The sequence below is a fragment of the Mycteria americana genome, chromosome Z, assembly GCF_035582795.1.
Source record: "Mycteria americana isolate JAX WOST 10 ecotype Jacksonville Zoo and Gardens chromosome Z, USCA_MyAme_1.0, whole genome shotgun sequence".
Taxonomy (NCBI): Eukaryota; Metazoa; Chordata; class Aves; order Ciconiiformes; family Ciconiidae; genus Mycteria; species Mycteria americana.
The window spans coordinates 73,180,686-73,195,524 of NC_134396.1; the positions used below are offsets into that span (position 1 = coordinate 73,180,686).

Consider the following 14,839-nt stretch of genomic DNA (forward strand, 5'->3'; position numbering starts at 1 on the left):
CCTCACACTGAATCAAAAGATCACAGCCCAGAAAATTTTTCTAAAGCTTTTCTTAGCTTCGTGTTTTTAATTCTTCCATCTGTTTGTTTTGTTGTTTTGTTTACTTGACCTGCACGCTGTTTAATGTCTCCTGGGGATGCTGTTCAGAAGCCTCCTACCTCCACCCTGGGTGGTACAGATGTTCCAAATAGGACACCAAGGGAGTCCAGAGAATGACTCTGGCAAACGGTCACACCCGCGACAGTGAGCTCATCTAAACCTTTTCAGACGACAAGTTTTTAAATGCTCTTGCCTGAACTCGGATGTGCTGGTGTGCTAGACGACGGCGCATCCAACCGTGGTACACAAAAATTAGCCTCACTGGGCAGCATTAATGCAGAGTTTGAAAAAGCTTCCAGGGTCAGCGATAGAAAAGGATTTCTAAAACTGCCTGTAATAAATCTGGACTTTCAGTGGATCGTTGGAAAGCTGGAGCGTGCTGTTGCAGAGCAGCCTGACTCATCACCGGACAGCCTTTGGCTACTCAAAACCTGCCACAGCATCTGAGTCGCCAACATTGCCATTGCTTCTGTCAAGCACCCATAAAAAATAAAGCAGGGAAAGCAACTTTAATTGTTAGTAGGCTTCAGATACCACAATTGCAATCTCTTAGCTTTCACCGCCTCATAATGGAACCTCTACCTGACCAGTGTCAGGAAAGATTTGAGCACGTTATAAAGCTTTCTGTTTGTGTTGTAAGGCAGGTACTAATTTCTAGGGGCTGGAGACACTACAAATATATAGTATACAGCTGTATACTGTGAGGATTTTCAAGAACGCTGGGTTACTGATAAATCATAACCTTTGACAATGTTTATAACTAGTGACTTTCTTAGAATTATGGTATTACTAAAGTATTTTTAGCAACAGACATTATTATGGATTATTGAAAATTAGTATCTTATCTGATGAAGTACATATGGTTCACTAAAATATCCCATATCAAAGTATTTTTAAAAGAGGGATTTCTATTAGAGATCCTGGTTTTGATGATTAAGATTAATAAGCTCCTTCAGAATCTCTGCAGATATTTTTAAAAATGCATTTTTTTTCCCCTCTGATATTTTGATATATGAAAAGAGACTTTTTCATGCTTCCTGACCAAACTTATTATTTGCTTGTCAAATTTACCCTGATTTTTTTTGTCATCTAGTTTCAAGACAATATGAACTGGTAACAGATGAGCACCTGAGTTGTCTCCAATAAATAAGCATTGAGAAGGAAACTGTATGTCAACCAGATTTTTAGTATAACTTGATAAGTTTCCCTGCAGGTTTGAAATAAGCTTTTTTAATTAAAGAAAAGAATTGTATTTAAAAAGCTTTTGAAAAAGGGTGACATCAGGAAAATAGGCTTTGCAAATAGAAAAGTCTACATGTTAAGACTTAGGAGGCTTTGTCAGTAGTAATGCAGTCTAGCAGGGTGAAATGTAAACTTCCTTACTGAACTGGGTGCCATTTATAAATTTTGTATAGCTGGATCTAAACTTTTTGCTGGAGTTGTTTTAAAATGTGTCTTCATAAACACTTCCCATGGAGATATTCTTTATAAAAATAAACGTTAATAACTAACTGACAGAGAATTTATAGAACTGTAGTCTCAACTGCCTTTAGGCCCCGGGGGATTACATTACAGTAAACCCAAATTTATACAAAGAATGAAATATAAAGTAGAACAGAACAAAAGGAGTAGAGAATGGTTCTTACCATTTTCCTAAAATTAAAATAGTGACATATTCCTGTTACTTTCACGGAAGCATATGCGTGAACCATAAATATCAGTGTTTAATTCTGGATCTCGGAGTGAACTAAATGGATCTATTTCTTATGAAAAAATCCCGATTATGGCCAGAATGTGTATATACAGGATAAGTTTAGCGCAGGTAGAAGTGGTGTTTCCTAAATTGCCTGTCAAGAATGACTTAATCCTACTTTGCAGGAATTGCCTACATCAGTGAGACACATTCAATTCCATACCCATTCATTTAGGAGACTCTCTGCTGAGAATGTCAAAGAGATGCTAATTATTATCAGCTATGGTGATCCCTTAGGAATTAGGCTGAGACTGAGAAACCGCGTAATTACTGAAGTTACACTATAGTCAAGGATTAAAGTGATGAGTTCTGCTCCCTTTCTTTTTTTTTTTCTTTCGTGGCTTGGCGAGCAGCTGTCACAGGCAGTCCTGCTGCTCTTTAGGTGATCATTTTGTGACCACTTTGTCCTCTTTCAGTCTAGTTTATCTGCTACCAATGCTTGTGCAAGGGCAGAAGCAGGAGAGGCAGTTATTCTGTGTGCAGCCTGGTTGTTTCCCAAAGAAACCATCCTAGAGAAAATGGCAAGATCCTTGAGCAAGGGACTGATTTTAAGTTAAATCATCTGCTTCATTAAAGAGAGACAGCAGAACTTGGAAATTCAGTTGACTAACTCTTTGGAGCAACACATGCTGCCTGAAGTTAAGCAGAATTCAACCAGGAAATTCTGTTCTGTTAACAGAGGGGCTCTGAGAGGAATTTAGGGGACCTATGATAGCATTAATATCTGAAAATCTGAACAAATTTTCAAAGTCCTTACTACTCTGACAAAAAAGGAATCAGGTAAATTTTCATTCAGAACAGAAATTAAAATTGACAGACTTTTGTGCTGCTGTTGATAAAATCTCCAGGATAGGAGATCATGTTAAATTAAGGCCAGTCCTTTTCTTGAGGATAAGTGCGTGTGTCCTTTATAAATCTTTCCTGTTCCATTCCAATCTAAATATAAATAAAGCATTTTTTTTTCATAACTGCAAATTCTTTATCGTGAGCAAAGCAAGTTTACAATGCTAAATGGGTTTTATTTGGTGGTACATACCACAAATGTGAATGTTCCTTGAATCCATTTGACACTGATGATTGGTTTTAAAATTACAATGTTATGTCCTGATAATTCAATGAAATAAATCTGATAGCAGTACAGCGTTCAAGTATGTTTTCCTTTGCAGTGTTTCCTTTTCTGGAGTGACCGGTTAACCTGGAATCAATGCTGTGCATTATAAGCAGTGGGACTAATCCCATGGGGTCTGTGGCTGTAAGGCTATATTTGCAAAGGACACATCCCATTCTAATGTAACTTAGCATGCTGAGGAATACAAACATTGAGAGAGGAAAAAATATTTTATCAAGGGAAACAAATGATCAGTATTTAAGATAACAAAAAACATGTGATACACTTGAGGCTAGTTACCAATAGGATAGAAATAGAAGCAAATGAGAACACTGATGTAGTCTTTCAACTATAAATAGCAAGGTCCAGGTTCTGCTTTCACCCATATTGCATTAAAAGTCAGCAACAGATCATTTGCAAAATACTATTAGAGTACATGGTTTTAATCTGGACTTACACAGGACAGTTTAGCTAAGCAAGTGTAGCAGCTCTACCAGATGTTTTGGATGATGGGAATGAATTAAATAGAATTGTTCAAGTTTGAGGATCCTTTGTTACATCTTAAATATATGCTAACAAGGTGAAGAGAAGTGAAGTTATGTCTGTGACTATGTTTCCTATATGTGAAATCTCATGAACTACTACTGTTTTTTCTTGCTTGCAGTACACCTTTCAGGAATTCGGACTTTGACAGTATGTTTTCTATTTGTGTGAAGTTAGGTCATTGTAGGCAAACGGATTGCTCAGATTTGGAATTCTTCTACTCATTTTTCACTTACTTTGCTCCCTGTATATTTTTTTATAGCGAAGCTAAGCTTTAGTACTGGTTTTAGTCCTTCATTGAGAATAGAGCTTGTACTGAGAGGGGCTGGATTCTATTTTCTCAGTGAGTACAGCACTGTTGTTAGTAATTAGGCAAGTCAGAGCTGTAGAATTTTCATTACAGGTGATGATATACAGAGAATGAAGGTGGGTAGGGGTTTTTTTTCAGACTGAAAAGTGAATATGGTAGATTGGAAGGTATTTCTTTTTTAATAGTTGACTTCTGTATATCAAAATAAAGTAACGCAAAAACCTATTTTAAAATATAACTGGACTGCCTATCTTTAACCAAGCTACAGAAATTAATTTTAAAATGTAGTTTTCAGAGATCATGATGCTGTGTTAGTACAGTAAACAATGCCAGGATCCGACCTCGATGCTGGCAGTTGACCGAAGTTGTCTGCCTCCTTTCACTGCTAGCACGTTCCCTGCAATGATTTTGCTCTATACCAGCTCAACCAGGTGGTTCCCCAGGCAGAGTCTGGCTGGCCAGGGACTGCTCCCAGCAGAGACCTTGGAAGAGGCAGCGCTGTTCTGGTGGATGCAAGGTGTTGTGCACCAAATGTCTTGAGAATGGGTCCTGGCATTTTTCTGTATTAGAGTAAAGGCATCTTCTGTTTCCAGGCCCCCAATATTATGGGACTGTATTGATTTAATTTCATCCTGACTCTTCCAAATCAGCAAAAGCTATTTTTAGTTTTCAGTTTAAATTATTTTCTAGAATATCCTTTCTTATTTGAAAACTCCCTCTACCCACCAAATCGTATCACTCTTCAAAACAAACAACAAAAAAATACATCAAGAGTTTTTATTTAAAGTCTTTTATCTTCTTAGCACAAATATTCTTTTAGTACTTGAACTGTGATTCCCTTTCTTGCTCTCTTATCAATCTTGTTTCTTGCAGTTATTCACCTGCAGAAGGTATGTTATATATTGGGAACATTTCCTTTTCGTGATCAACACTTGTTGTTTTAGGTGGTTTAATTAACTGACCTTCATCAAACAATACTCTTGCCTGTATTTAAATTGGTACTATTCTTCTCAAAGGTATAACAATCATTGATATTGTATTACATAATGTCAAAGTAAGAAATTTAATTTCATGAGAAGTCAAGGTGATGAAATTTAGACAGAAAAGGTTTTGAGAATGAAAAACTAGGTTTATGTTCAAGACTGTCTCTCATTTTTCCAAATGATTTTGTATCGAGCAATGAATAATATTTTGCTGAAGCTTTCTTTGGCTTTTAGTCAAGTACTATAAATGAATTCATTAATGGGAATTATTTTGGGGCAGCAGTAGTGGGTGTGTCTTTAAAGTCTTACAGTGATGCACAATACTTTGAGCTTCAAGTGTATGCCATCTTTTCATTAGCATTTCTAACCTAAGAGGTAGTTTACAAACAAACAAAGAAACACAACAAACAAACAAAACAAAAAAACCACAAGCCTGTGGTGATCAACCATTATCTATGAGCCAGTCTACTACTGTTTGTAAGATTGCATTCTAGGCTGTTTGAATGAGAAGCCTTCTTCTTGGTATCTCTAGAAGAAACATTCTCACAATAGAAATTGTCAACTTTATTGCAGAGGTTTATTTGAATCATTTAGGTCAATATTTTTTATTCTGCTTGGTTTTAATATGTCATAAGAGCAAAATTTGTTTTCGTGGGAAAGATAAGATTGAGATGTTTGGTAGAAAACTGAGACCCTTTCCCATCCTGAAGTTAGCAGAAATGCAGTATGCTGCATAGACAGATACTCCTCTTCCATTTTTCTCACCCCAGGACCAGTGGGACTGTTGTAGAAGACAAAAAGGATTTGTGTCTAAACAGTAAACAATGCTGAGCATGAAGGCCATGAGCTGTGTTGCATATTACACAAATAAAAGCACAGAGACATTATTTATTTGCCATCAGCATTATGTAGGTTTTGTATACGTAGCTAACCTCTGGATCTACTTTTTGGCAAAAGCAGAGGGTGTGGGAGGAGAACAGCAACAAGGAAGGATAAGAGCTATGGTAGTAAAATTATTCAAGTTTGTTTGGTTCTTGACAGTAAACTACTTTATGTGTATTAATTAAGAAGGGGTTGACTTTAGGAAGTGATGTTGGAATATATAAAATAGTATTAGTGTAAATGTTAGATACACTACCCTGAACATGCTGCCGGTGAATAGTAACTAACAATCATGAACATATTTTCAACATTTAGCACTGGGAAAGTATGCATACCTAGTTAAAATTTTAGTGTGGAGAATTAGGCTGTAATTTAACCCTTTTCAACATTTATTATAGGCAATGTATCTTGTCTGTATGGGACTTTGAAACTTGTTAATTAGTTTGTGCCTTGGAAATATGTCATGTAATACCTGTTGTCACCCTACAAAGATCTATAAGTCTCTGATGTAGTATAGCGCATGCTGGTAAAAGCTGATATTTAAGCATATTCTGATATTTAAGCATATGCTTCATTGTAAACAGTGGTTGCACTGGCTCTAGGGAGCCTCTGTTTACATATTTCGTTTAGCAGTGTTCTTGGTCAGAAACACATTTTTTTGAGAAACAGTGAAAATGTTACTTGTGGGTTGCATATTTTCTTCCTGTTTCATTTGCAGTAGACGTGGATAACAACTGTGAAAGGAATGAAGAAATAGGACCCATTATTTACTTTCTGTGAAAACCTTCGGTATTGAATCTCAAATTATGGTATCTTTCATCCATGTGAAGATTAAGCCTTCCTAAAAGACACAGAAAGTAATAATCAGGGAAGTTACCATAATAGCATCAGCCTCAGTCACCACATTATTATTTAACATATTTCAGTTGATATGTGTGCTGTTCTGGATATCATTATCTTGAAAATTCAAAGTAATTAAAGATTTTATTTTTAAAGCAGGCATACCAAATAAAAGCATGCTACAGGATGTTCATAGCTGGAATAATAATGTCCACATATCTTCTGAGTGCATTAATAGCAAGGGAAGGGAGGGTTTTAGCTTAACAAGGATCCGTTTGTCTTGACATTTGAGAGAGGGGTTTGGTTTTTTAAGTGTAGATAATGCATCTTTTATGAATTTACATGATAATATAAATGTGACCAGGTGTGAAATCATAGTTTATGCAGTAATGATGGAAATTAGAATCGTAGGTAAATGAACCTGGAGAGAGCCTACTTTACTTACCTTCAGCAGAGGAGTCAGTGGACACCTAGGTGGGTTATCCAGTTTTGGGTTGCGAAGTGTTAGGAATTCTCCCTGTTTTCCTTTCAGACTGCAGCTACTCTTTGTCACTTGGAGAGGTTTAGTCTGAGCTGGGGCCACCTGTTCCACGGGTAGTGCAGGAAGCTGGTGTTACTGCTTTTTATGCATGGGTTTGCTCCAGATGGATGATTTCTTGCCTCACTGAACAGACCTCAGGCTGTCCATCAGTCTTGCTGCCCATTGTCTTCAGGGAGTGTCCAGCAGAACCTGTAAGGATTTATTGCCTGGAGGTCCATGGTAGTACATGACAAAACACAGTGCTTGATCACAGCGATAAGCTTCTGTCAAGGGTCTACCCCAATGAATACTGAAAATTATTTAATTCTTTTTTGTTCTGGATGTGTATTGCTGTCCATACTGCAGACCAAGAGTCTGAACAATGCCATGCAGTAAGCAGAACACTCAAGCTCCTTTCCCTGTGCCATGTGCACATCTTCCTCAGTTATTCTGTAGGTGACAAAGACTAACTTTGGGTAGGTGAAACTGGGCTCTATAGGCTACCTCTCTAGTTACTGTAGAGTCTACAAGTAGGCATGAGGAGCCCATCAGTGTATTTCTGGTTTATAACTGCCCATCTTTCTCTCCACTGACTACAAAGAGATGTTGAGGGATGATTATCTTTCTTGTTTAAATTTGGTCTTTTTGAATTTCCCTTTATGTCATCTGTTTGTTTTGACACCAACTGCTGTCAAATCTGAACCCATCTTAGCAGTATAGAGACTTTAATAATTGTCTTGTGATACTTCATATTCAAGTTCTTTTCAGCTTTGGTCTTTTTCCCTTTGGCAGCACCAGAACAAAGGGATTCCCTTCTGGGTAGCCCAGATGTCATTGATACTGCTCCAAGAAGAAAGCGAAGACAAAGGACAGCAAATCCTGCTGGAACAGGAGCTAAGATGGCTACTTATGAGACAGAACTGCCAGCCAAGGAAAAGTAAGCAGTTTTCAAATGTATTGAAATGTTTTTATATCTACACACGTCGGAGGGTTTGTGGTTTGGGGTTTTTTGTGTTTTCTTGTGCCGTTTCATGTTTCAGACCGAGTACTGTTGTGTTGCATTCTGTGTAGTCATTTACAGTAATTTTACCCAGGTTTGAATAGATGTGAATGATTAAATTGTCAGGCCCAATGACTTACTGATTTTAATACACCTCTAAAGTGGCAATTGTAAAATTCTTTTCTTTAATTGACTTGGATAACTTTAAGCCAATAGATTGAAGCCTACTCAAATGATGTTCTGTATGTTACAGTATAACCCTGCAGGCAAAGAAGGATGCATTCATAGCAAGTGTCAAACTAAGATGGACAGCTTCAGCTAAGTTGTGTCACAGAAAGTAGTAGCACTATGAGTGTCTTTTTTCACGGTGAGGGTGGTCAAACACAGGAACAGGTTACCCAGAGAGCTTGTGGAGTCTCCATCTGTGGAAATATTCAAAACCTGCCTGGGCATGGTCCTGCTCTGGCTGAGGAGGGAGGTTGAGCTAGTTAATCTCCAGAGGTCCCTTCAAACCTCACCATCCTGTAATTCTGTTTTTGTAATTTCAGTGGAAATTAATTCACAATACCATTTTTAATAGACCAGAATAGATTTCTTTTGAAAATAAGATCGGTGGGGAGAAAAAAGAATTCACTCTTAAACACAAGGGGGTCAGAATTTATAACACTTAATAAAAGTGTTTTTCTTCTTACATGACTCTCAACTTTCGAAAATATTTTCACATGATCTGGGAGGTGCTTAGTTATGCATAGAATTACTTTGGAGCTGCAATATGATTGGTCGTATTTTCTTCAAAAACTGATCTTTTTTTTAACATCTATGGTAAGTTAGATTTGAAAATACTTATTTTGCCTTTTTATCTGTAATATGCAATGGATAATAAACTATTTAAACAGACATGGACACAAATAGACTACAAAGACATTTCCCATAATTTGCAAAGATTTCTGTTTAAATCAGCAAGAGAATTATCTTATTTTGACATAGAAGATTGTGGCTTGATGCCAGCTAGGAATGTTTAAACTTACAATCCTGTTTTATTAGTTAAAAAAAAAAAATTTTTTAGAATGGTGTAGAAAAATGTCAAAATCTGCTCTTCTGTTCTTTTAGAGTCTAGTATATTACAATGAACAATGCCCTTTCCCCATTGTGTGTAGTCAGTTTGATTTTGAGAGTCTGGCTGTGTTGCCTGAAACACAATTTCACTCTTTTTAGTATTGATTGTGGAAAGAAAACCTACGGAGGCAAATGATTGCAAAACAAAATATAGATGCCTTGGGCTGAGTAATCCCCAGTGTATGAACATATGAGTCCTGTGTGTAGGGGAAAGACTAAGAGGATATTGATATTTTTGTTTTAATTCCTTTAAGTAAGGCAAATTTTAGCAAAAACAAAGCAACATTATGTTTTTCATACTGTGCAAAGCATTTTTAATATGCTTACAGAATCAAGTCAGAGCTGAATCTGAAGAGTGGCTCTTCTTCTTGGCTATAACATAATTGGTCATATTTTAAGGCTTACCGTATGGAACATCCATTCTATCAGCCTCTATCCCCCTTTTTCTTTTTGCATTAAGTATGTATGAATTGCATTGTAAACAACAGCTTTGCACTACAGGTCACAACATTGCTTGGCCTGTGACATGCCTTCCAGTACGGTGAAGGTGTATCTGACAATGGAAGATCCATGTTTCTCTATGATCCCGTGGTGACTTCAGAAATCACACGTGATATTGCCCAATACTGGAATATGTTTTTTAATCCCTTCTTTAGTTAAAAATACAGTGGCAGTGCTAATTCTTTGATTATAAGAAGATGTTAGATCTCCCCATTTACCTGGAACATTACGAAAGCCGAACTGTAATCATTTCCATTTTCCTGATTATTTTTCTCAGTGTCCCTGCTTAGTTCTTGGGTTTTGAACTTCATCTTAAGTCTTTTGCCAGCTGCTAATCAAGCTTTCAGTCAATTTGCTTGGCTAATAATTTTCACTTCTCTTCAGCCTGTCAAAAGTTGGGAGATGTAGAATTAGTATCATAATCCAGTTCACAAATATAGATGTTGCTTTTTATGAAGCCTCTCCAGTAATTTCTACTGACAGAAGGCTAGATCCTACACGATGCGAAAGGCTTTATCTTAAGCTGATAGTACATTGGGGTCCTGCCCGAAATGTTTTCCAGTATTGTGTCACTTAGCAAAAAATTACTAATCCAAGCAAACCACCCCAGCCTGCTGGGGCGGCGCAGGGGCGGGGAGGAAGTTAACCTCTAAATTCCTTCACCTTTGGAAATGCTCCATCACAAATATGGAAGATGTACAGCCCTTGCAAGCATGTGATGCTTTTCTGTTTGGCAGGAGGATCAAATAACAGATTGTGATCACATTTGCAAATGCACGGATGAATCCTTATTTCTGAGCTCTCCTGCACAGACCTGCAGAAAGATTTGATTCTTTACTCGTAATGTAAATACTCTAAGGTGCTATCACCTAAAATCATATCCCACAGTTCTTGCTTTAACAAACTAAAGCTTATTTAGAATTATTTTCCATTTGCAAGTTTTGCTGACACCATCAGTGCCTGTTTCATGTTTGCCATGCAATGAAAGGGCAGTTACAAACCAAAGATCAGGGGCATAACACTGTCTTTATATTGTTGCATTGTAAGTCAATTGATACAAGATCCTAAATCAGAAGAAAAAATAACTCTTTACTGAAGGAGATTATCCAAGTTTTTTTTTTTCTTTTTGGCTTTCAGATTGTTTTTTGAAAATACAGTGTTTTTCAACACAGTCATTGTTATCACATTACAGGAATTATATCTTAACTTTTATGTATTTCTCCTAAGATTTTAAAGTATGGTAGGAAAGTACCGTTTATGCTTAAAGTTAAGAGCATTTAAAGTAAATACTGAGTCATGAAAAATAAAAGGATTCTATTTCCCCAAATATTTTAGATTTATGGATGTTGAGGCTAGTTATGTAGCAATTCTCTAGTTCTTTGGAATGAAAATATATTCTTAGATATGACCAAGAATACTGAGAAGAATGCAAATAAAAGTCTGTTTAACATAGAAATTAGAGCAAAAGGAGTACTGCCTTTCTCATGCTTTGTGTGTGGGTGCAGTAGCAGGAAAAGGAGTTGAATTGTATTTATCTATACAGACATCTAGTATTACTGTGACAATTTATTCAAGGACTAAATCAAGATTTTTAATGAAACTTTGAAATGTGCTTTGGATAATATTAAGCTTAGTGAAAGTAGCATAGACATGAGATCGGCAAAGAACTGAACTAGGATTTGTGGAACAAGGTCTGCTAAGTGAACTGTTTAATTATTTGCTGAGATAAAGATGTTCTTTAGGATAAAGTAGAAATTCAGAATAATTAGTTGGTCAGTGAACTGCCAAGATTCAGGTTTATCCAGCTTTCTAGCAGGTTGTTTTTCAAGTCTGAGATATCCAATGAAAGGAAATGCTTCTTTAGACAGACAGATGTTACTTATAGTTGATAACAGTCAAACTGTAGCTTGCAATTTGCACATTTTTAAAATGCGACAAAGGATGGTTCTTGCAGTTCAAAATATGATTGAGTCAGGAAGTAAAATAAAATTATTCTGATTCCAGTAAACTGTGATGGTATTGGTGAAGCTTTAACTGTAACTTAATATCTGGCAATTTCCTAAGGTGCAAAGCAGAGATAATATGTAAGTCAAGTTAAGATGCAAATTCTACTTTTCACAATTTGCATTTCATACTTGGAGGAGAAAAATTAATAAGAGCAATCCCAACCCACAGTTAGAAATTATGCTTATTGATGCATTACCCAAATCTCTCAGGGGACTGCATATGAATAACACTATTAGCTGTGTAGAATATGCATTCAATATAGCGGCTTAAGTGTATGGCCTGTCAGCCTGAATCCTATAAATAATTGGATGTTTCTATAATAATTTCACTTTAAAAGTATTGGAACCTATTTGAGAGAAGATAGTACCTACTGAAGATGACAAATTTTTTTTATATAATTTTATAAATTAAGCATAGTCATTGAATACAGAATACTTTGTGTAGCTTGTACAGTCTGTAGTCACAGAGTACAGTGGAACCCAACCAGTGCTGGAGTCTCTATAACTAAAACAAAAGTAAATCAGGAAAAAGCTTCCTTTTTCTAGTATAGCTTACAACTGTTACTTTGTTTCCACAAGTAAAAAATCTATCTTTCTGCTTTGGTTTATCAAAATTGTTTTTATTGAAAGAGGTAAGAAAAGCAAAACCTTTTTTTCTGTCTGTCTGTTGTTTCTTACTAATAAAGGATCTAGTTTTATGATCCTCATTCACACATGGGTTTCCTAGGAGGAAGGCTTTACTGGATAAAGCTCAAAATTTCTTTAAGTTATTCTGTATGTTTCAAAATGTAATCCATTCTGGCTGCTATATAATGTTTATAATTTCCTTGCTATTGAACATGTACATACTGTTGCGGATATGTACAATTACAGAAGTGGTTTGGGGGAAGGCATCTTAAATACAGGAAAAACCTTATTATGGATGCAAATATGCTGGATTCTCCTGAGAATAACAGTAGAGACAACCAAAAAATGATATTACAGAGAAAATGCTTCATAATTCTGAGAAGCAAGTGTTAAGAAATACTTTTAATTCAATTGAGGAGAAATAACAGCTACTATTTGCTTGCCTTTTCTATAAAGAAATACATGTTTACACCAAGCACTGTGACTCTGACTTATTAGTTATTCTGCATGTCAAAAATTTCAGTTTCATATGTATAAGTCTAGTTTTGTACATTTGATGGAGCTGTTACTGTCTCTTTTTTTTAAATTGAAATTTGACTTTTGCTGGCTTGATACTTCTTGCTTGATTGATAAAACTGAGCAACTGTCAGAATCAGGCCTACATTTAAATTGAAGGAAAGAGATGCTTTCCCTTAACTTCAGTATGTGTCATTTTGCTGAAATATTTAGATGCAGTCATAGCCCCACTGAATTTGATAGGATCTTTGCCACCAGTAATTTAAATCTTTCTTTCTTAGATATGAATGCTGCTTTTTCAGAGGCCATAAAGCGTTCAACATGTTATCTAGGAGTCCTCAGAAACAACCATATGAAGTAAAAAAAACATATTCAGATTGCTGACTGGGTATTTGGAAGTTCCAGGAGTTGCCAGGGGGTGTTTTGTGCCACCTGCATTGCCATCACCTGCTCCATCAGAAGAGGGCAAAGAGAGAATGTCATTTTTACTTTAAATACAGTTGTTACAGTCCTCATGCTCAGTGTTTGTTCTTGACTTAAGGGTCTGATTAAAGTTAGTCACGCATGTAATTGTGGGTAGAATCAGCTGCATAGTTTTAGCTTGTTAATGATAAATGTGGGGGGTTTTTATTTTCATACTCTCATCTCTTTCTGTACCTTCAAAGGTTTTTACAGTCCTCATAGGTATATAGCATTTATTTGAAAAGAAAGCTCTTAGCATTATATTCCAATACTGTAATAAGCTGGACTTGTCTTTCTTTTGATAACCTTCCACCCCTTTAAAAGCACTCAGAGCCTGTGGTGTGCCAGGAATCCCCTGGGGATCATCTGTCTGCATTTGTTTAATTTATTGCTTGTGGTTCACATTTTTAAAGTCCTAATGCAACGTTTATTTAAAATGTGGTTTGCCACCACCAATGACTCAGGTAGCAAAAACATAGATTTGTCCTGGAATTTGGCATTCTCAGAGGGTTACACATAAACATCGGTATTACTGTCTCACACAACAAGTAATTCTTTCTCGTAAAGGTTTAACCAAGTGAAATTTGGATTCCACTGAAAATGATACCATAATCTTCCAAGGTCCAGAGGGGGTATAAAGTTTACACCACAGTTCCCCCCTTTTAAAAAAAGATATATTTGAGAGTTCATGTTGACATGTCACTTTTTTATTCATTAAGTGTATTTATTTAATACAGTTGGAGACAACTTGCAGAGCCTTGCATGGAATGACAAAGCACTATGATCATTGGTATATCAGTGAGTCAATGTAGTGTCTGTGTACAGGAGTGATAAGCTCATTCCTGCCATAATAAATTTGTGAAATTCAATGTTTAGAAAGTTTTTGATAATTAACCTATTCAGGCTGAAATGTAAACAGGTTAAGAAATCTCTTAGAAGTGGACAGTCAGGTTCATTTGAGACTTTAATGTGAGAATCAAACAAAAAATTTTTTAAATACCTGAATTAAGTCCTTTTTGTGTTTCATTCATGCTCAGCATTTTCTTATACTTTGGATGGTTTCTTTCTTTTCCTTTTTGCCATGACATTGGCAGCAGCAGTCGGTCAACAGTCATACCAGACAGACTGTTTTGACTCACCTGTGCAAATATTAAAAATTGTATTGTAACTTTGTGTGGACTGATGGGAGTTTTGATAAGTGTTACTCATCTTCTAAACAGTCACCTGTGAATATTTAAGATTGCATAAGGTTGGATTAGAAAGAAGAGCTGTGTTTAATACTTGTGTTATGTGACTGTGGCTGTATAAAAATGGGGTGTCATCAGAGGAAAAAAGGATAGAAGCCTTTGGTTACAATGCATAGCAATATTTGCAAAAAAAAAAACTTGCAAAAAATCTAGAGTAATTCCATATTCAACTGGAATGAATAAGGCAGAAATAAATACAACACAATACAGTTGGTTTTCTCTTGGTGGCACCCTGGCTTTCTGTGCAGCAAGTGTCTTTGTTTTAACTGAGCGGTAGATAATTAGGCTTCCACATCCATATGGGAAGGGATGATTTATTTCCATGG

At 36.2% G+C, this 14,839-nt stretch overlaps 1 protein-coding gene across 5 annotated transcripts in view; it reads left to right on the forward strand.

The window, feature by feature from the left end:
- The window catches only part of XRCC4 (X-ray repair cross complementing 4), a 186,865-nt gene that overhangs the window by 116,504 nt on the left and 55,522 nt on the right, over window positions 1-14,839 (forward strand). For all 5 annotated transcript variants that reach the window (XM_075488527.1, XM_075488528.1, XM_075488524.1 and 2 more), the window contains one exon: window positions 7,831-7,975. In XM_075488527.1, the coding sequence (XP_075344642.1) occupies window positions 7,831-7,975 (145 nt within the window). The remainder of the gene's footprint in view (window positions 1-7,830; window positions 7,976-14,839) is intronic.